Source organism: Oncorhynchus tshawytscha, linkage group LG03, assembly GCF_018296145.1.
Source record: "Oncorhynchus tshawytscha isolate Ot180627B linkage group LG03, Otsh_v2.0, whole genome shotgun sequence".
Taxonomy (NCBI): Eukaryota; Metazoa; Chordata; class Actinopteri; order Salmoniformes; family Salmonidae; genus Oncorhynchus; species Oncorhynchus tshawytscha.
The window spans coordinates 46,055,388-46,078,388 of record NC_056431.1 but is presented as its reverse complement, the minus strand read 5'-3'; the positions used below and the strand labels follow the sequence as shown (position 1 = coordinate 46,078,388).

Here is a 23,001-nt window from a genome sequence, read left to right as displayed (position 1 = left end):
ATTTATATAACCTCTAACATTCACCTTCTGTGGCATATTATATCAAGCACTAACACAAAATTACAGAAAATAGAAATTCACTACTGGCAGAAATCATTTATTTCCAGGCACCAGGCTCCAATACCTGTGGGATCAATTAATACTCCAATGAGAATGTCACTTAAAGCTACAGTGTGCCCCTAGGACTCGAAACATAGAACAGAAAAAAAACTACTGATCTCATTGTAATCCCACCAAAGGGAGCAATAGCAACAGGTGCAGAAGGCCCTCACTTTAGAGACAACTTGAAGAAACTAGAGACCCATGGATTAATTAAAATACTTATATTTTATTATTCCTCATCATTTATTATATTCACTCCATCTCAGAGCTACAGCTTCAAGTTTGGCACTTATCTTTCTAACATTGTGTAAAGATTTATTTAATTACCTTTGCAGGCACAGACACAAAACATATTGGCCTTAGCAGAGTCTGTTAGAGGAATTTGTACTTTTTCATACCGACATAGGCCTGTGTTCTAGTAAGGATATGAAAATAGTGAGACAATCAAGACCATGAAAAACATTTAATGATTACAATTAATGATAAACATGTTTATCAAGACGATCTGTGCAAATATTGGTACCTCAGTTTGAAATGTGTTAGACATTTAGGAATTATATAACAAGTATTAGGACAGAAAAAGCACATTAATAGTACAAGTAAAATGAACATCTATTAATCATTTACATAATAAAAAAATATGAAAACATCTAGAATTGTCAAACTATCAAATTATATACCTTTTGCCTAAAATGAAACATTGTTGGATTTTCAATTGTCAATCAAATGTGCACAGATTAGTATTGCATAACATGATCATGGTAGCACAACTCATGTTGATGCATCAATGTATCTGATAAAAGCCTATGATCTATCCCCAACCCATAACTGAGGCTCAGAGAATTCCCTGGTCAGCTCACGTTGTCAGGGGAAACTCAGGGCCCATGCCATGCAAATGCCAAATTGAGGGCCAATCAGGCATCCATACCTCCACTTCTCTATTCTGACGTACGGTAATACCCACACCCTGTTTTTGGTCCTCTAATACCATCTACCATGTTTCCAATGGGTGACAATGCTCAGGTCATAGTAAAGACACATGGCAGTGATTAAGTATAAGAGTGTGTGCGGTACACAGGGAAAACCCAGACTGAAAACATAGTGCTCTCTACGAGATCCTATAAGGCAAAGTCAAATGACATTTCATGGTGTAAAAAATCCTATGTCTATTTATGAGGCATTGGGTTATAAGACGATGGCCTCCACTACAATGGCCGGGTACTCAATGTCCTTTTTGCTCTGGACCATCCTCAGCTCCAACTGAGCAGGGCTGGGTCTCTTACCAGGGCCGGCCATCTCTGATGGAGAGGAGAGATATTAGAAAGACAAATATATATTAGACAGGCATACAGACAGGCAGGCAGAGACTTCTATATCATCTTACTGTTGGCATAGGTAATGGTCCTCTTGATAACATGGTGCAGGACAGAGACAGTCTTCTCACAGGCAGCCTAAGAGAGATGACAAAGTAGGTAAGAAAAGAGACTAGTTCATCCAAACCACATTTATTACATTAGTAAATGATAATGGAACTTGGTTGTTATCTCTGCATTACTGACCTTCAGGTCTTTGGGGTGGTGGTGGGTCCAGGCCAGCAGCATGGCAGCGAACAGGTCTCCTGTTCCCACAAACACTGCATCCACCTTGGGCATTTCCATCCGAATCTTCTGGGTGGACGTAGTCCCATCTGCTCTCACTGAAGGACACAGTGCGAGTATGAGTCTTTGTTACCTTTTAACATGTCAAGTTAAACATTCACATTTAATATCCAAAACCTACAGGGACACATTTCTTTACCAGTCAGAGCCCTTCCTTCCGACCCTTGCCTTACCCATCTTCTGGCTTCCAAGGGCCACTAGGAACTGGTCCCCGTGAGGAGAGATCAGGTCTGTGCTAGTGAGGACTACCATATCAGGGCCCATCTGGTGGAGCAGGTCCATCACCTGAGAGAGCAAGGACCCCTCATCAACATCTTCACCATCAGTCAAGATTAAAACCATCCTCATCTTCACCACCCTCATCATCCTAACCATTACAACCATCATCATCTTAATCTGTATTAGCTCTACAAGATTTAAGTGATGGACAATGGAACCCACCTCAAGAGCGTCTTTTTCTGTGCTGATCTTCCTCCCCGTCAGCAGCCTAAGAGACACATTCTCATAGGTTATGCACACACAGTACACGCACAGAGGTTCAAGACATAAGTGCATAAATACACACATCAAAATGCTCTGTGTAAAAAATGGCCCCTTCTTTTGGCCAATGTTATTTTACATTTGTCCAGAGGGTGAACTCGTATGCAGGGCAAGTCAAGCCATGTGTAATGACGAACGCATAAACCAGGGAACAGTGTTCACTTAACGGGCTGGGGAAAGGTTTGGTCTGCTACTCTACAAATAAAACCTAAGGGATCAAAGTTTTTTTTTGACCAATAAGGGTTATTTTGCAAAGGGCTAAGACCAGCTACCATGATTTCTTTCTTGGGTAGTAATATTGCAGTAGGCATTCATTCTGTCGTTACTGTGATAACTACATTATGGCATGTTGTGTAGCACATTGACATAGCAACTTAATATATGCAACCCAATGTGTCCTAGTAGCAAGTGTTCTCACTCTGCCTCAAACTGGTTGGGTGTGAGGATATCAGCCACTGTACTCACTCTGCCTCAAACTGGTTGGGTGTGAGGATATCAGCCACTGTACTCACTCTGCCTCAAACTGGTTGGGTGTGAGGATATCAGCCACTGCTACGACTTTGTCTCTGTAAACTGGCAGTATATTCTCAGGCACATACTGGAAAAGAAGAGGGTAGTATGTTCATGAGGGCACATATTACATATATTGTGAACATGTTTGAAGAATAACAGAACTATATAATAATAAAAGTAAAATGACTATAATAAGCAAGGATAAGAAATACTACAATAAAATGACTAAGCATGGTATACTTACCATAGATCCTTGGTCTCCCATCACTGGATCACACACTGATAACACAAAGCAAACATGTAAGAGCACACCAAAATCCAAGCTCTACATTCATCCCGAGCCTTACTGTGTGTAGCTATATGGGATACACGTCTGTGTAGCAATGGTTACTCACCGTACACCAGTTTTGGGTTCAACCTCTTCAGCTCCTGAACAATGTCCACCACCGTCTCTAGGAAAGATGTGTCCCTGGTGTACCCTTGGGGAAGAGAAGATCTATGGGTAATGCAAAGGTCACACACTTCATGTGTAAACATGAAAGAAAACTAACTGATTAGAATCTTTACAGAACATAGGTTAAAGGTCAACACAGTTGTAATACTCCTACATACATATAATTGTTTTTTTTTAAACTGCTCAACTGGCAGAATCCATATTGACAATGGAAACTGGAATCTGTCTCACCTGTGAGGACGTAGTCATAATGGTTGACGTTATTGAGTTTGATACCCTCATAGAGAACGTTCAGCTCATCTGCCGTCAGCACTTGCCCTTTCCAATGAGCGTAACCTTGGAAACAAGAGGTCAATGGTCAGAGGTAACGGAAAACCTTAAGACTTCACTCAGATTGACAAGTCTGCAAGTGCCTGCTAATACCCGGAATGAAGAGTTCAGGGTATTAGCAGGCTATTGTTTATGGAAGGATAGTGTGGACTGGTAAATTGGCCAGACTGGGTTCTTTGAAGGTATTCCAGGGAGGAAGACTTGGTTGCTAAGGTGATTATAGAAACACTGATCTGCCAGTCATCAATCATTATAGTCCATGGCTACGGATACAACGTTTTCACCCACACCCCCCTCCAGGAACCGCTTTCTGAAAGCTAAGGATCCAGAACATGTTCTGTGCATGTGTTATTTTACACACACACACATTAGTTTTGTGCACAACATGCAGTTTGTAGGCAACACCATTGACCAGACAAAGGCGATCAAGGAAGGGGTAGCGGCAACGGAACACTCAGCACCGCAGCTACATATGCAGCCGGAGTGGGCTCTCAGTAATGTAATAAAAATACAAATCTAAAAATCCTGCACATGCACAGAAACTTCAATATTTTTTTAGAGCTTGAATGATATGTTTTTTTAGGTCCGATTCCGATTTTTGTGGGGACAAAATTGAACTATACCAATATACAGTATACATTGCCAGCAGCATATCACCCTGAAGTCTTTAGCCTGAATGCCAAGAGTCACGTCTGGAGGAAACCTGGCACTATCCCTACAGTGAAGCATGGTGGTGGCAGCATCATGCTGTGGGGATGTTTTTCAGTGGCAGTGACTGGGAGACTAGTCAGGGTTGAGGGAAAGATGAATGGAGCAAAGTACAGAGGGATCCTTGATGAAAACCTGCTCCAGAGCGCTCACGACCTCAGAATGGGGCCAAGGTTCACCTTCCAACAGGACAACAACCCTAAGCACACAGCCAAGACAAGTGTTACAGATACAGTTATCCTCTGTGTGTGTGTGTGTGTGTGTGTGTGTGTGTATCCTGTGTGTGTGTTTCTTTTCTCTCCTTCTCCCCTCACAGGTGAAAATCATCACTCCCCAATCAGTCAACAATCAATCATCAATCAGAAGACACACCTCCTCCTATTTCCTACCCTATCACAGTTCCTTTCCCTTGGTTTAAAAACCCCATCATTTGTTTGCTCTAGAGCTCAATCTCTCTGTAAATGCCATGTCTGTAGGTCTCTGTGTTTCACTCTCGCTTTGTGTCTTAACCTCTCTTTTGTTTGAGCACCTCCATAGCACTTTGTCATCACCTGTGAGTATTGTTTTTGGTTATGGTGTTTGTTTGTTGCTGGTGGGAAAAGGGGGAAACAAGACAAGTCGCCCATGGGCATACACTACCCGTAGGTAAACTTTGTTAAATACACTAGTTAGAACTGGGCGGACCACCCACTGTATTTTTGGTTAGTTAGCTGTTAAAGTAGGCTAGTCTAGCTTAGGGGTGTTTTTGTATATTTATTGTTTCATTCCTTGGGTCCAGCTCAGCCCCTTTTCCTGCTCCCCCCCACTACCGTGTGTTTATAAATAAACCTGGAGTTTGACGGTAGATTTCTGTTGTCGTGGTTATTTCGTTCACACTTTTACTTTGTCACAATAATAATTTGCATGAGTTATGTTACGGGTCTCATTACCATCCCCCCCTAGACTGTCGGGCCAAAAGGGATTCGTAACAAGACAGGGAGTGGCTTCGGGACAAGTCTCTGAATGTCCTTGAGTGGCCCAGCCAGAGCCCGGACTTGAACCCAATCTAACATTTTTGGAGAGACCTGAAAATAGCTGTGCAGCGACACGCCCTATCCAACCTGACAGAGTTTGAGAGGATCTGCAAAGAAGAACAGGAGAAACTCTCCAAATACAGGTGTGACAAGCTTGTAGCCTCATACCCAAGAAGACTTGAGGATGTAATAGCTGCCAAAGGTGCTTAAACACAGTACTGAGTAAAGGGTCTGAAAACGTATGTAAATGTGTTATTTCAGTTATTTTCCATACATTTGCAAACATTTCTAAAAACCTGTTTTTGCTTGATCATTATTGGGCATTGTGTGAAAGGATAAATTGTTTTTTTTACCTCATCAATTTTAGAATAAGGCTGTAACATAACAAAATGTGAAAAGTCAAGGGGTCTGAATTCTTTACGAATAATTTTCGAATCTGCCGATATACTGTTTTACAGCGGGGAAATGGAAAAAGTGTAATTTTTCCAAATTGAATTCTCATAAATTGCCATCCAAAAGAGCAATTGTCCAATAACTGTGCTTCAAATGTTAATTTCATACATTGTGACAATAATGACATCATGAGAATGGCCTCAAGTGGTCAGATAAGCACAAGTGTCCCTTTTTCATCCTATTTATTGAAAATCGGTTATTGTTGGAATTATTGGCCGACACAGTGGTAAAAAGGCCAATATCGGTCGGGCTCTACTATTTTTCTACTATAGCCTGGGAAATTGTGGTACAGAACTATCTGTAGCCATTTGATTCATTATATAGTCTAGTTGTGTTCTTCTTATGACCAGCAGAAGGAAAAGTTAAGTGGAAGTTGTTAATCAGGGTTTGGATTTGGGAGATTGTTGGGAGAGACGAATGGAGGCTGAGACAACCAAACATTCTGACAGAGGAAGACTGATTACAATCTCCATTAGAATTCAGTTACCTGCATCAATCATTCCTCTAGCATCTGTCTCTCTGACATTGGGCTGAGGACATAGCAGCTCATTTAAATTGTTTAAAATAAATTTAAAAAACATTCACAACCGAGCAAGAAACAGGCTAACAACGATTATAATCTCTAAACATATTCCAATAAACCACCTGCGGGGGAAGAAAGAGTATCATCTTGGGTTTTTAGAGCTCAAACATATAAGGAATGTGTTTATTCACTTCTAACCCGGAACGTGAGTTGAACACATTCAAGGGAAATTATAGTAGGTCATGAGCATGGGCTAGTACTCAAACAATTGGTCAGTAATGTGATAGGGTGTGGACACAGTGGGCTGAACTCCAAGGTAACGCTGCACATGAACTTGAAGCATCACATCATTCATTTCCATCAACAAATTATTTATATGCACAAAAACTCTATGCACGGGCATAGACCTTATTGAGGCCAGAGTGAAGTTATCAGGCTACAAAATGTTTTTTTCCCCCACATCTCTCCCCTATCTACAGTCACTTCTTCCTTGTCCTCCCCACCAGCACTCTGTGTTAGTCTTCCCTGTAGGTAGTGAACATTCAGGTTTCACTTTAGCGAGATAACCTGATTACTCTTAACACTAACAGACAGGAGAGCAAATCACTGAACTTTTTTTAAACTGCACTGTACTTTCCTGTAAGTCAGATAACAAATATGGTAAACACAAGCTTATACAGTTGAAGTCGGAAGTTTACATATATTTAGGTTGGAGTCATTTTCAACCACTCCACAAATGTATTGTTAACAAACTATAGTTTTGGCAAGTCGGTTAGGACATCTACTTTGTGCATGACAAGTCATTTTGCCAACAGTTGTTTACAGACGGATTATTTCACTGTACCACAATTCCAGTGGGTCAGAAGTGTACATACACTAAGTTAACTGTGCCTTTAAACAGCTTGGAAAATTCTGATAGGCTAATTGACATCATTTGACATCATTTGAGTCAATTGGAGGTGTGCCTGTGGATGCATTTCAAGGCTTACCTTCAAACTCAGTGCCTCTTTGCTTGACATAAATGGGAAAATCAAAAGAAATCAGCCAAGACCTCAGAAAAAAAAAATTGTAGTCCTCCACAAGTCTGGTTCATCCTTGGGAGCAATTTCCAAATGTCTGAAGGTACCACGTTCATCTGTACAAACAATAGTAAGCAAGTATAAACACCATGGGACCATGCAGCCGTCATACCGCTCAGAAAGGAGACGCATTCTGTCTCCGAGAGATGAATGTACTTTGGTGCGAAAAGTACAAATCAATCCCAGAACAGCAAAGTAAAACGAGTCCAATATCGACATAACCTGAAAGGCCGCTCAGCAAGGAAGAAGCCACTGCTCCAAAACCTCCATAACAAAGCCAGACTATGGTTTGCAACTGCACATGGGACAAAGATCCTACTTTTTGGAGAAATGTCCTCTGGTCTGATGAAACAAAAATAGAACTGTTTGGCCATAATGACCATCATTATGTTTGGAGGAAAAAGGGGGAGGATTGCAAGCCGAAGAACACCATCCCAACCACGGGGGTGGTAGCATCATGTTGTGGGTGTGCTTTGCTGCAGGAGGGACTGGTGCACTTCACCAAATCAATGGCATCATGAGTATGGCAACTTGTGGATATATTGAAGCAACATCTCAAGACATCAGTCAGGAAGTTAAAGCTTGGTCGCAGATGGGTCTTCCAAATGGACAATGACCCCAAGCATACTTCCAAAGTTGTGGCAAAATGGCTTAAGGACAACAAAGTCCAGGTATTGGAGTGGCCATCACAAATCCCTGACCTCAATCCCATAGAAGATTTATGGGCAGAACTGAAAAAGCGTGTTCAACAAAGAGGCCTACAAACCTGACTCGGTTACACCAGCTCTGTCAGGAGGAATGGGCCAAAATTCACCCAATGTCACGACTTCCGCCGAAGTCGGTCCCTCACCTTGTTCGGGCGGCGTTCGGCGGTCAAAGTAACGGACCTTCTAGCCATTGCTGATCCACTTATCATTGGTTTTGTCTTGTCTTCCATCACACCTGGTTCCAATTCCATCAATTACATGTTGTGTATTTAACCCTCTGTTCCCCCCCCATGTCCTTGTCGGTAATTGTTTCTTGTAGTGCTTATGCACGGTATGCTGGTATGTACCGGGTTTTGTTTGACCCATTTATTGTATTATTCTGTTTACGGTGGTTTATGGATATTAAAACAACACCGTTGTAAATCAGTTTTCGCTCTCCTGCGCCTGACTTCCTGCCGCCACTACACCCAACTTATTGTGGGAAGCTTGTGGAAGTCTACCTGAAGCGATTGACGAAAGTTAAAGAATTTAAAGGCAATGCTACCAAATACTAATTTAGTGTAAATAAACTTCTGACCCACTGGGAACGTGATGAAGGAAATAAAAGCTGAAATTTCACATTCTTAAAATAAAGTAGTGATCCTAACTGACCTAAAACAGGGAATTCTTACTAGGATTATGTGTCAGGAATTGTGAAAAACTGAGTTTAAATGTATTTGGCTAAGGTGTATGTAAACTTCCAATTTTAACTGTATGTTAAATCATGAAGAGACATTCCAGGATCAAGAATGAATGAGGGGAATCCATTTCCAACCAGGCAACACAGGCTTCCCACTGAGTTTAGAGGAGGGCCCCTTGGCCCAGACCCAAGATCAGAGAGAAGGGGGACTCTGGGGGTGATGGGGAAAAGTAAAGGAAAAACAGAGCTCCGCTGTAGTAAAGGAAGATATCTAATTGGGCACCATAGTCCGTTCCTATAGCTTGTTTAATTAAACAGATTGGTCTGAGATCTGTAGGCTGTAGGCGTAACTTGTTTCATGGCAGAACATTTTGTCCATTTCATCCACTGCCATCCCCCATATTGAAAGGTGAAGCATGAGCTAACATAGCTACTGCAGCCTACTAGAAGTTAAAAAACAACCATCCCAGTGTTCAATCTCTGAATGAATGGTATGCACTCTACGAACCCATTACTTAACAGCTCAGTATCTCCCTTCTTTCCGTACAGTTGCATTTAATTGATAGACTATCAATCATTTCCAACACCTTACAGAGAACTTGGATTTCATGTAATGTATGAGATCATTGTATCATCATTTACTCCAAACGTTCAGTATTTTACAACCTAACTTTAGAAAAAGTGTTTTGTGAGACACAGTGGGTTTGCGAATTGCAAAAGTTTGAGCCAAAAACTAATTTTGGATAAGCACAAAGGCTTGATTATTCTTCTCTGAGTGAAAGTGGGACACTGTTGAGCTTTACAACAGAAGGGTATTCACCCTACAATTGGGGGAGGAGAGGTTAAAAAAAGAGCTCCCCAAAAAGTAGAGGATGAGACTAGTGTTACAGACCACTATAGCTAGGCTACACACTGTGCTTACTAAACACATTTACTGAAATCGTGAATGTGGGCCAAGACGATATTGGCTACTGATACGGACCTAAAAGGATCCAAAGACATTCTTCCATTCCACATGGGTATATCCTATGGGGTTAATGGTCTGTGGGGTGGGATAGGATTTGATTCTTGATTTAATTTTCTTCTGGTGTGCTTTATATAAGTAGCCTATTGTTGCCTCTGGTTACCAATTGTTTTTGTAAAATTGTATATTAGCGCATGGAATTACTGCACTGTAGGCCTACATACCTGTGTGATTGGAGAATTGCACAGAGTTGATGGAGTCCACTTCAAACCCCAGAACCTGACAGGAGACAAACAGCTCATAACAATGCTTCACTTTTGTGGTCTTATGCCATTTTCTTAATGAACACACACAATCATTTGAGTACAATATCATAAAAGTCATTGTATTGATTATGCCTGAATGAACAGGTTGCGTACACTGTATCCTCTGTTATTCTGCATTACTATTTTGAGCTTTTCCTACCTCTTCTATTCGAATACACTAACTGAATGCTAAAACACATTACTGTATGCACATGTGACTGTTATTCTGCTAATCTGACCAGTTCTGCGAATCTCTCTTGTACTCTCTTCCCAGTTCTCAGAATCTTCAGTAGCCAGGCTAGTCGAGCAGAGCTGTCAAACGTGCACACATTGCAAATCCCCTGCAAGCAACGTAAACATATTAATTTCTTACCTGCAATGGGAATGTTGCCGATTTATTCCCGACGTATCCCCTGACCACATGACTCTGAACAGACAACACACGGCACTCCATTTCACTAATTAAATTTTAAAGATACGAGGACTGTGGAAAAATATTTAATTCGTGTCCGAGCCAACTAACCACGCTTGAGCAAATTATTATTATTTTTTAAATCCTGTACACGAACGTTTAGCTACACGAGGAAACTCAATGCAAATGAGAAAACTCCAGCAATATTAATTCCACTGGGCTGTATACACTACAAAAAACTAACACGATACCACATTGACACACTTCCAGAAGACTGACGGCTGCAATATCTCAGGCAACTATATGGACACCTAAATCAATGGCGCCTCAAGTGGATAATGATTTACAAGTTTATAATACAATAAATGAATCAATCAGACTATCCCAATGTAAACTGACATTCAAATTGATTCATGCATGGGTTGCATAGGGTCGGAGTTAGACAAACACAGTTTGTTTAGACACATTCAACTTTAAAGGCGGTGATACGGAAGTGAGATCCTTTGAACTTGCTTTGTGAAATTCACTGAAGTTGCAAGCTATGCAAAGAGCATAGAGATAGTTAGAGGACGCAATACTGAATGTGTCCCATTATGGAGTATGTGAGAGCATGGGCAGCAAGTATAGGTAATGGGAGAGCTACAGTATATGGGGAAGGCCATCATCCATTTCATTTGATATGTTACCAACTACAATTTGTGTGATATATTTTAAAAAATGCAATTCGTATAATATGTTACAACTGCAATTTGTAAAATATGTAAGTAATAATAATTGCGAAACATATGATACGTTACAAATGTACATTTACTATGTTACGTCTAGTCTATAAAACCAGACTGAGTATGCAGTTACCCATGGGGGAGGCTAAAAGAACATTCCTGGCGCCCAAAATGATGAACTATGTCGTGCTGCTGAGAATCAAGTGGAGATTAATATATTTGGTTCAGTCAGTCATCCTGTTTTATGCTGCTGGCTACCTGGCAACAACAGCAGCATGTTGCTAGTTTAAACCTTGTAAAATAACGTGTGATTATTTAGATGGGCAAGGGAGAAATTACTTTTAGCAAGTTATTCGTCACCACTTGGAATCTGGATGTCACCGTAAAGAAATGCGTTAACGTAATGACAAGGCGGAGTGAATGACCAGTGAAATGGTGTTGTATTGAGGTGTTTCTGGCTGTTGCCACTGGGCAGCAGTTGCTTCACGGGCAGCTGTATCACATGTCACCCATATTGAAAGAATGTAGAACATTTAAGACACCCTACCCCATATTAATACTTGGAGCTAAAACAGAATGATAGGCAGAAACTGCTTCTCCAATAGAAATCCTCGATCTCAATTGTAGGTGATGTCATGGAGACGTTGGCTAGCTAAACTCGTGCACGTTATCGGGTCTAACGGTCGTTTTGTGCCAAACTGCGCATGTGCATGCCGTCAAGTCAATGGCACTCCTTTGATATAAAGTTGATTTTGAGAAAATGTTCAACGTGTCACTTTAACAAGGTTGGAGTAATAACATGTTCAACTACTTAAGATATTGGCTCGAATCTAGGTTGTGCCTTTAGATTTCAAGAAAATAAAAACTAAGGAAGAATTGTTCACTTCTCAAACCCCAAACTCCGGCCTGGTCTGTTTGGTGTGTTTCGCAAGCGTTCCAGGAAGTTTCGCGATGTTGCGCCTCTGGGTTTAGAAGCTCTGTACTCGAAGTGGGCCTGAAAGTGGGTGTGGCGAAAGAAGTGGGTGAATCAATAGCGATAGGTGTGACATCAGCACTCCGTTATTGGTTAGACGGTTACAGTATATGGGGTAGGGTGTCTTAACTGTTCTACATTCTTTCAATATGGGTGACTCTCTTAAAATAGCCTGTTTTGTTTTTGTGCAGGCATCACCCTTACTTAAACAAGCCCTCATCTGAGAAGTAGAAATTAAATGGAGAGAAACTGGGAATTGAATAACTGCAGTAGTAAATAGAATAAATAGAAGAATACTCTTATTGCAATGTGGGTGGCTCTTGTGTAGTCTATGGCACAAGGTGTTGCCAGGGCACAGCACCCTCTTCAAGAAGCAGGAGGTGAAGTTCTCCCGCACATGGATTTCCTCCCATGCTGTGTTGTTGGCCCCCATCTGTGCAACATCCTGCATAGCAGACCTTGCACTAGCAAACAATGCACCCAACCGTGCAGTGCCCTACACAGTAACTGTGGGCAATCGTTTTGAAGGAATCTCCAGTTGCAAGGTATCTGTAAGAATATGCAAGGTAATGTCATTATTAGACTTTACATCACCAGGCCATTGTGTATTACTAAAGAATAATATATCTTATAACACTTACATTTTTAAAAAAAAATTAACTAGGCAAGTCAGTTAAGAACAAATTCTTATTTACAATGACAGCCTACCATGGAACAGTGGGTTAACTGCCTTGTTCAGCAGCAGAACAGATTTTTACCTTGTTAGCGCTGGGATTCGATCCAGCAACCTTTCAGTAACTGGCCCAACAATATAACCACTAGGCTACCTTCCGCCCCAAATCGTGATAACACTGGATCGATGGATGCATGTGAGTACATGTGTAGCATGTGACAACAGCAGGTTCATATCAAGGATAGCATCACAAATTATGTGGACTGCTTTGAGTCCCCAGGACCAAGACTGAGAACCACTGCTCTTCATTGGGACCTGTTCCTCTGCAAACACACTGTCACAGCTCTTTATCTGAGGACATAAAACATCACAGGACACATACTTCATTGCACTCAAATTAGACATCACTGAACATTATGAATATTATGTTGCTATTATCTCAGTCCTCAGTTATTATTTATACGGACTGGAACTACACAAAAGTTTCCAGAGTAGCCTACTCTCTCCCTTCTTTGACAGCTAATGCTTCTATCCTTTCACACTCTTCCATTGCTGTTAGCTAGCTACCTACAAATGCATTTGGAGTTTGTGTTTAGATAGTTAATATGAAGTTAGGTAGCTGGTGATATTTAATTCACTTACAGTAGCTAGTGTAACAGTATAACTTTAAATCAAATCAAATTTATTTGTCACATACACATGGTTAGCAGATGTTAATGCGAGTGTAGCGAAATGCTTGTGCTTCTAGTTCCGACAATGCAGTAATAACCAACGAGTAATCTAACCTAACAATTCCAAAACTACTACCTTATACACACAAGTGTAAAGGGATAAAGAATATGTACATAAAGATATATGAATGAGTGATGGTACAGAACGGCATAGGCAAGATGCAGTAGATGGTATCGAGTACAGTATATATATGAGTTGAGTAATGTAGGGTATGTAAACAAAGTGGCATAGTTTAAAGTGGCTAGCGATACATGTATTACATAAAGATGCAGTAGATAATATAGAGTACAGTATATACTGTACATATACATATGAGATGAGTAATATAGGGTATGTAAACATTATATTAAGTAGCATTGTTTAAAGTGGCTAGTGATATATTTTACATCCATTTCCATCAATTCCCATTATTAAAGTGGTTGGAGTTGAGTCAGTGTGTTGGCAGCAGCCACTCAATGTTAGTGGTGACTGTTTAACAGTCTGATGGCCTTGAGATAGAAGCTGTTTTTCAGTCTCTCGGTCCCTGCTTTAATGCACCTGTACTGGCCTCGCCTTCTGGATGATAGCGGGGTGAGCAGGCAGTGGCTCGGGTGGTTGTTGTCCTTGATGATCTTTATGGCCTTCCTGTGACATCGGGTGGTGTAGGTGTCCTGGAGGGCAGGTAGTTTGCCCCCTGTGATGCGTTGTGCAGACCTCACTACCCTCTGGAGAGCCTTACGGTTGTGGGCGGAGCTGTTGCCGTACCAGGCGGTGATACAGCCCGACAGGATGCTCTCGATTGTGCATCTTTAGACGTTTGTGAGTGCTTTTGGTGACAAGCCAAATTTCTTCAGCCTCCTGAGGTTGAAGAGGCGCTGCTGCGCCTTCTTCACGACGCTGTCTGTGTGGGTGGACCAATTCAGTTTGTCCGTGATGTGTACGCCGAGGAACATACTACCCTCTCCACTACTGTCCCATCGATGTGGATAGGGGGGTGCTCCCTCTGCTGTTTCCTGAAGTCCACAATCATCTCCTTTATTGGTTAGACCGTTTTGATTGAACAATGTTGTTTTTAGTCTTCTGCCAACTACTTTACGGTGAGAGAATGGACTTTGAAGGCAGAGGATGAGTCTGATTTGTATTTCAATGTTAAAAATAATATTACATTTTCATTTAATAAAATTTACGATTGTTTAGTTTTTGTTAAAAGTACTGATGATGGGTGAACTGTTGATTGTATGTCTGTGCTTACTGTGACTGTCACCCTGATAGTGGCTACACTAAGTAATCTCCCGATTTTATACACTAGGTAGCTACTTCCCATGCTGTTGCAGAACAACAGTGCCTGGCAACAACAGTGCCTGACAAGCGGGAGCGAAGGACACTGTATCCCGGTGTTGTTAACATGCATTGCCTCCCGACTGAATAGACTGTATCAAGATCTATACTGAACAAAAATACAAACACAACATGCAACAATTTCAAAGATTTTACTGAGTTACAGTTCATATTAGGAAATCCGTCAATTGAAATAAAATCATTAGGTACTAATCTATGGATTTCACATGACTGGGCATGGATGCAGCCATGGGTGGGCCTGGGAGGGCATAGGCTCACCCTGATCTGTTTCACCTATCTTTGTGCTTGTCTCCATCTTCCTCATTATCTCCACTGTATTTATACCAGTGTTCTGTGTTTGTCTGTTGTCAGTTTGTCTTGTCAGGTCTTACCAGCATGTTTTCCTGTCTCCCTGCTTCCTCAAGTTCTGTTTCCCTGGATCTGACCATTCTGCCTGTCCTGAAAAGCTCTAGCCTTTAGCTCAGTGAGGATGCTGCCTGTAATCCATGGCTTCTGTTGGGGAATGTACGGTCACTGTGGGGATGACGTGTTCGATGCACTTATTGATGAAGCCGATGACAGATGTGGTGTACTCCTCAATGCCATTGGAGGAATCCCGGAACACATTCCAGTCTGTGCTAACAAAACAGTCCTGTAGCTTAGCATCTGTTTCATCTGACCACTTTTTATTGATCTAGTCACTGGTGCTTTCGGCTTTAATTTTTGATTGTAAGCAGGAATTAGGAGGATGAAATTATGGTCAGAACTGTGGCCCCGTCCGACGATACCCCCGGACAAGGCCAACCAGGCAGGATATATATCTCCACCCACTTTGCCAAAGCACAGCCCCCACACCACTAGATGGATATCTTCAACCACCAACTGAGACAAAGCCGAGTATTGCCCACGAAGATCTCCCCCACGGTATTAACACGAGCGGGGTGCCAACCCGGACAGGATGATCACGTCAGTGACTCAACCCACTCAAGTGACGCACCCCTCCTAGGGACGGCATGGAAGAGCACCAGTAAGCCAGTGACTCAGCCCCCGTAATAGGGTTAGAGGCAGAGAATCTCAGTGGAGAGAGGGGAACCGGCCAGGCAGAGACAGTCGCTCCAGTGCCTTTCCGTTCACCTTCACACCCCTGGACCAGATGACTCTCTATCATAGGACCTACTGAAGAGATGAGTATTCAATAAAGACTTAAAGGTCGAGACCGAGTCTGCGTCTCTCACATGGATAGGCAGACCATTCCATAAAAATGTAACTCTATAGAAGAAAGCCCTGCCTCCAGCTGTTTGCTGAGAAATTCTAGGGACAGTAAGGAGGCCTGCATCTTGTGACCGTAGCGTACGTGTAGTTACAGTATGTACGGCAGGATCATCGTTTTGATCATTTTTATTGATAACAAAAAGCTAAATTGTACATAATTGTTTATCATCAGTAATTATTTCACCTGCTATTGAAAATGACAATAATTCAAAGAATGATCACAGGACCACCTGTTTACTTTTCTTTATCAATCGACCTTTCACTTATCTGAACGATACGATTTGGCTCACAGACAGACGTCAGTCACATAAAGATAAAGACGAGATGGAGTTTTCCTTAGTTTATCTCAATGATCAGTCTCACATTTTTTCAGACTCAAAGGTCAGGTGAGGGTCTACGCAACAAACGTCCTGTATCACCATCAGTTTTGAATCTTGTTTGAGACACGTAATAACCAGCCTAAATGCACTTAATCACACTCTCTCTCTCTGTGTCTTTGATTGCAGACCAGCACAGACCAGTGATTAGGCCTGCCATGCAATCTCACCGATACTGTAGGGTACAGTAGCCTTACGCAAGTCTGGTGGGCAGAGAATGAGGATGAGTTTTTATTTCGTTTTTATCTGATAAAGCCCTCAAACTCAACTCTGGACCTCGAAGCTAGTTCCACTGCATTTTTCTAATCAGGGACCGATTAAGACCTGGGACACCCGGTGTGTACAATTAATTATCAGGTAGAAGAGAAAACCAGCAGGCTCCGGACCTCGTAGATTAAGTGTTGAGTACCCCTGTGATAAAGCATGCATATGTTTTGTCAGAAGCAATATTGTTGTTTATAATAATGCCTGTGTGTCTTAGAATTTCCAACACTGTATGTCAAAAGACTGTCAAAGACACACACGCATACCCAAACAACAACGTCATTAGGTTTATCTGTGTCTGTACTTTTCCCTGATAAACGTATTCAAAATAATGATAGTATACCAACTCAAATCAGGTTAGTGTTACAGCATTCTAATGGTATATCTTTTAGAACAAAACTCATCATCAGGTTAATCTGTATTTGAACAATTAGTGACATGGGAAGGGCATGTACTGTAAGTCTAACCAGGGCCACCTCTCAAAAGAGACATAGAGCAAAGTGTATATTATAAATGTGATGGCATACGGACAGTGGTGTGTGTGTGTGTGTGTGTGTGCAGTGTCAAAGCAAAGTGAGAGGGGAGGAAGTGGATAGGGCAGAGAGAAGGCACACTGACCATGAGGAGCAGGGGTGTTTATTTTTGACTGGAGTACATCTCGTTCAGCAGCATTGGTTGGAGGAGGATTAGGAAAAGTATCAAGGGTTGGGTGCACTTTGACAGCCGCAACACCACAACTTGACTAGTGGGTCTGGTGACAAAGTGGGTCGAATGGAAGGACTGTGTTCTTAACTTCACTGTATAAGCCTTTGCAGTCAACATGGCAGAATGGAACTGGTGCCCATTGATTTGTATCTAACAGACCAGGGTTCAAGTACTATTTCAAATATCGCAATTACTTTCACATACATTCAAAGTAAGTATTCAGATCTATTTTATTTGAATAGGCAAGTAGTTGAATGTTTCAATGTATTTGGAAATACACTTGGAGAGTATTTGAAAATAGTCAAATACACTGACTCAAATACACTCCCATGCATGTTACCCAGGTATTTGAAAATAGTATTTGAAATAAGTATTAGAAAATAATCTCAAATACATTTTGGTAGACTATTTGGTTTTTACAAATAACCATTCACTCAAATAAAAGTTATTGTTTTGGGCTGTGTATTTGAACATAATCAAATACACAGGGAACATTTTGACATAATAGATACTCAAATACACGTGTATTTGAACCCAGGTCTGGCATCTAATGCTGATCACTATGGATGCCTACCTGCTGTTCCCGTGCCTGATGATGCTACTGGCTATGTGTATGGATTATCACTGTGCAGATGCAAATGAAGACCAGGGCAATCAACTGCGAGGCCTCTGGAGGTTGTCAATGAAAGACCCAAAGCAGAAAGGTGAGAACAACATGAGATGAAATGTTGTGTCTTCTTGCATCATGCTGATATAATATTACTAGGGCCCAGAGGTTTTCCTATAAACTGTTGGCCCTACATACTGTAACATAATGACCTCCCAACCGGCTGCTGGTGTTTGTTGGATGTTTGTTCATCAGGAAGTTAAAGGTAAAAAAAAAAACCCTGTTGTGAAGTTCCTATGCCAGACCGCTTTAAACTGTTGTGACTGAGGTTCTGGCAGCTCCTGACAGACGTGCGGCTCTGGCAGCTCCTGACAGACGTGCGGCTCTGGCAGCTCCTGACAGACGTGCGGCTCTGGCAGCTCCTGACAGACGGGCGGCTCTGGCAGCTACGGAAAAACGGGCGGCTCTGGCAGCTCCTGACAGACGGGCGGCTCTGGCAGCTCCGGACAGACGGGCGGCTCTGGCAGCTCCGGACAGACGGGTGAACTTGGAGGGAGGAGACGGAAAGACAGCCTGGTGCGTGGGGCTGCCACAGGACCCACCACGCTGGGGAGACCTACAGGAGGCCTGGTGCGTGGGGGAGGCACCGGATGGACCTGGCTATGGGGGAGCACTGGAGCTCTGGTGCGCAGCCTTGGAACCACTCCTCCAGGCTGGATGACCACTTTAGCCCGGACCCTCCAGAGTGCAGGGTCAGGTTGAACCGGGCTGTGGGTGAGCACTGGAGCTCTGGTGCATACTACTCGCACCTCTCCCTTAGGCTCAATACCCACATTCGCCCGGCACGGGCGGAGCGCAGGCATAGGACGCACTGCACCCTCCCAGCGCCCCGGAGACACAGCACGCAGAGCCGGCGCAGGATACCCTGGGCCAAAACGGCGCACCGGAGACCAAACACGCTGGGCCGGCACAATACGCCATGGCTGGATGCCCACTCTCGCATGGCACTTGTGGTGGGCTGGCCTATAGCGCGCCGTGCTATGAGCGAGTACTGGCGACACCGTGCGCTTGACAGCATAACACGGTGCCTGACCAGTAATGCGCTTCTTCCGGTAAGCACGGGGAGTTGGCTCAGGTCTATCGCCGGACTCCGCCAATCTCCCCGTATGCCTCCCCCTAAACCGTTTTGGGGGCTGCCTCTCGTGCCTGTTGCGCTGCCTTACCTCATATCGCTGCCGCTCAGCTCTCGCTGCCTCCAGCTCTGCCTTGGGGTGGCGATATTCCCCAGCCTGTGTCCAGGGTTCCTTGCCTTCCAGTATCTCCTCCCAAGTCCAGGAGTCCAGAACCCTCTGCTCCTGGTTACCACGCTGCTTGGTCCTTTTTTGGTGGGTAGTTCTGTAACGGTTTTCCTCCTCTTCTGAGGAGGAGTAGGAAAGATCAGACCAATGCGCAGCGTGGTAAGTGTCCAAATTTTAATGAAATGTAACCGAACACTGAATACAAAAGAACAAGAGAAATAAATGAAAACCGAAACAGTTCTGTATGGTTAAACACAGACACAGAAAACAACTACCCACAAATCATAGTGGGAAAACAGGCTGCCTAAGTATGGTTCTCAATCAGAGACAACGATTGACAGCTGCCTCTGATTGGGAACCATACCAGACCAAAATCAGAAATACAAAACATAGAACAAAAACATAGAATGCCCACCCCAACTCACGCCCTGACCAAACTAAAACAGAGACATAAAAAAGGAACTAAGGTCAGGATGTGACAAGACCTTTAGTTCCACTGATAAGATGCACGTGTCCACAGTTTTATTTCTTACACCCACGCTCTTTCTTTCTTTCTCTCTCTCTCTCTCTCTCTCTCTCTCTCTCGCTCCCCCTCTATCTCTCTCTCTCTCCCTCTCTATGTATCTAACTCTCTCTCTCTCTCTCTCTCTCTCTCCCCCTCTCTCTCTCTCTCTCTCTCTCTCTCTCTCTCTCTCTCTCTCTCTCTCTCTCTCTCCCTCTCTCTCTCTCCCTCTCTCTCTTGCTCCCCCTCTATCTATCTCTCTCGCACCCCCTCTATCTATCTCTCTCTCTTTCTCTCTCTCTCTCTCTCTCTCTCTCTCTCTCTCTGCAGGTGTGCCACCTCCTCATCCAATCAGAGGATTGGTCAAACAACAGCTGCTGTACTGCCGTGTTGGGATAGGATACCATCTCCAGGTCCTGTCCAATGGAACTGTAGGAGGAGTGCATGAACCAACTGAACATAGTAAGTTCTGCTGAACTCCCTTTAATTGATGACAACAATATACAGTGTATCAGTTGTTCTGTATATCAGTTGTGTCAGAGGAACTGTCCATTTCAGAGAACAGATTTGAAACAGACCTGGAAGCCCTTGATGTAAGATCATTAACCTGTTGCGTGTGTGTGTGTGTGTGTGTGTGTGTGTGTGTGTGTGTGTGTGTCACTCTGCGTTAGACTGTATCTCACCATCCCTTGCATCCTGCAGGCTTGCTGAAGGTGTTTGCCATGAAGCGTGGTGTTGTGGGCATCAGAGGCATCAAGACTGGCTTGTATATCTGTATGAGCCAAGAGGGCATCGCACACGGAGCAGTGAGTACAATTGAGTACATCTAACATGACTCTAACGTGACTGTTATAAATGGGGTATAGTAATGCAATAAAGACATTTGCTTTTCTGATCATGTCATCTTGTCCACCCGCAGGTACAGTTCTCATCTGACTGTCTGTTCAAGGAGAGCCTGGAGGAGAACCACTACACCACCTTTTCCTCCCTGTCTCATCCAGGCATCTACTTGGCCCTGTCCCATAAAGGAGAGGCCAAGAGGGGGACCAGTGTTGGGAGACTCCAGCCCTGCACACACTTCCTCCCTCGCAGAGCTCCATAAGTAACCCCTGTGCAACCCTTTTACAACCTTTCTACAACCAATGACCCAAACCCAGGGGTCACAACTGTAACTGTGAGGAGAATCCTGTAAATCCCTACAGCGTTGAAATAACCCAAACCGTTGGGCATTTCACCCTTTTACCCAGCGTGACTGATATACTTGAAATGACATTGGAAACAGTGTAGCAACTGAAGAAAAGCAAATTGACATATAATGGTAGACTAACTCTAAGGGTCAACGCACACACGGTCCTTGTGATGCTGTTAGCATAATTGGATGTAACTGGACTGGACTGGATTTCGAACATCTGTTTGAAATATGAGGATATTTATGGACAAAAATATTAGTTTTTTAAATCTACAGTTTCAGTCAGATTGAGTTGTGGTCATTACATTTGCCTTTTTTCAACTTTTCACATTATTCATTATATTTATCAGGGTTGGCCCTAGCCTTTTGGGGGCCCTAAGCGGGATTTGTTTGGGGGGCCCCCCACCTCACGGGCAAAACATTTTAGTGGCCCCCCTCATGATGGTTGAAAGAAAAGTGATGGTGGTTGAAAAGTTAATTTCCTGCAATTCTACACAGTTTGCCATCAGAAGTAGAGAACATGTTACCAAATGTTGCCATTTTATTTTTTAAATGATGTAATTCTATACATTTTGAGAGAACAAAATAGAAGTTTTACAGCACATTTCCTGAATATCTACCCATTTTTCCGTGACTTATACCATGTTGATAATATCTGAGTGAGTGTGACTAACAAAATCAATGTGGGCCCCCTGGAGGTCAGAGCCCCTGGACACATTCACTGCCTGCCTGGTCAGTATTCATCCATGATTACTAAGTTAGATTGCTGGCTAGACAAACTTACCAATCAAAATGTTTTTGGTGACTGTCAGTGACAGACATAACAAGAGAAAAACTGCTGATGTACAACCCAATTTTGGGGGTTTTGGCAAAGGCAGCCCTATGCGACCACTTATGTTGCATATGCCTGCAGCCAGCCCTGATATTTATTACAATCTATTATTGTATGAATATACACTTCCCTCTGTATGTATTTGGACAGTGTTGCAAAAATAAATATTTGTTTGGTTCTATACTCCAGCAAAAAATGTCACCCCCCCCCCCACACACACACACACACACATAAAAAGTAGTCAGAAATGTAGTATTTGGTCCCATATTCCTAGCACGCAAATTCTTCATCAAGCGTGTGACTACAAACTCATTGAATGCATTTACAGTTGGTTTCAGTTGTGTTTTAGTTTATGTTTTTGCCCAATAGGAACTGAATGGTGAATGATGACTGCAGTAATTGAATTCTATGTGAGAAGATACAGTAAGATAATTCTGAACATTTCTACATTTCTAAATCTGAGGTCTTGGCTGATTTCTTTTGATATTCCCATGATGACAAGCAAAGAGGCACTGAGTTTGAAGGTAGGCCTTGAAATACATCCACAGGTACACCTCCAATTGACTCAAATGATGTCAATTAGCCTATCAGAAGCTTCTAAAGCCATGACATAATTTTCTGGAATTTTCCAAGCTGTTTAAATGCACAGTCAACTTAGTGTATGTACACTTCTGACCCACTGGAATTCTGATACAGTGAATTATAAGTGAAATAATCTGTCTGTAAACAATTTTTGGAAAAATGATTTGTGTCATGCACAAAGTAGATGTCCTAACCGACTTGCCAAAACTATAGTTTGTTAACAAGACGTTTGTGGAGTGGTTGAAAAACGAGTTTTAATGACTCCAACCTAAGTGTATGTACATAGGGAAGTGTACATATACATAGGTTATGAGGTCTATTCCTCTACTTATTCTACACACACTCTGACCCCCGCCCTCTACCCCTCTCTCTCAGGGACTGATGCACACCTCACTGAATAAGACATACGTGCTTGCCAGAGAGACGTGGTGGGGAGAGATAGATTCACCACCCAGGATTTCAAGTCACCTCAGACCTCTCACTGGACCTCCAATATGAGAGAAAGATTCCACCACA

The 23,001-nt window shown here is 42.7% G+C and overlaps 2 protein-coding genes across 2 annotated transcripts; one reads left to right on the top strand and one right to left on the bottom strand.

Moving 5' to 3' along the window:
- Positions 1 to 550: 550 nt before the first annotated feature.
- Positions 551 to 10,748, bottom strand: pdxka (pyridoxal (pyridoxine, vitamin B6) kinase a). Its single transcript, XM_042318018.1, has 11 exons — positions 10,402 to 10,748; positions 9,948 to 10,002; positions 3,499 to 3,603; positions 3,209 to 3,292; positions 3,058 to 3,092; positions 2,813 to 2,898; positions 2,202 to 2,247; positions 1,934 to 2,045; positions 1,662 to 1,798; positions 1,487 to 1,553; positions 551 to 1,400 (listed from the first exon to the last, which is right to left on the bottom strand). The coding sequence occupies exons 1-11, from the start codon at positions 10,480 to 10,482 to the stop codon at positions 1,288 to 1,290; spliced, it is 921 nt and encodes a 306-aa protein (XP_042173952.1). The 5' UTR covers positions 10,483 to 10,748; the 3' UTR covers positions 551 to 1,287.
- Positions 10,749 to 20,590: 9,842 nt separating this feature from the next.
- fgf9 (fibroblast growth factor 9) lies at positions 20,591 to 22,037 on the top strand. The gene is made up of 2 exons (XM_024413747.2): positions 20,591 to 20,688; positions 20,802 to 22,037. Exons 1-2 carry the CDS (start codon positions 20,605 to 20,607, stop codon positions 20,982 to 20,984), a joined length of 267 nt encoding a protein of 88 aa, XP_024269515.1. The 5' UTR covers positions 20,591 to 20,604; the 3' UTR covers positions 20,985 to 22,037.
- Positions 22,038 to 23,001: the final 964 nt, after the last annotated feature.

Bases quoted from the DNA above. Each gene is read 5' to 3' on its own strand.
- fgf9 (XM_024413747.2), top strand. From the start codon at position 20,605: ATGAAGCGTGGTGTTGTGGGCATCAGAGGCATCAAGACTGGCTTGTAT. The intron at 20,689-20,801 runs GTGAGTACAATT...GTCCACCCGCAG, and splicing joins AGGGCATCGCACACGGAGCA to GTACAGTTCTCATCTGACTG.
- pdxka (XM_042318018.1), bottom strand. From the start codon at position 10,482: ATGGAGTGCCGTGTGTTGTCTGTTCAGAGTCATGTGGTCAGGGGATAC. The intron at 2,248-2,812 runs GTGAGTACAGTG...TGTGTCTCTTAG, and splicing joins CCCAACCAGTTTGAGGCAGA to GCTGCTGACGGGGAGGAAGA. The intron at 1,799-1,933 runs GTAAGGCAAGGG...TGTGTCCTTCAG, and splicing joins CCTTGGAAGCCAGAAGATGG to TGAGAGCAGATGGGACTACG.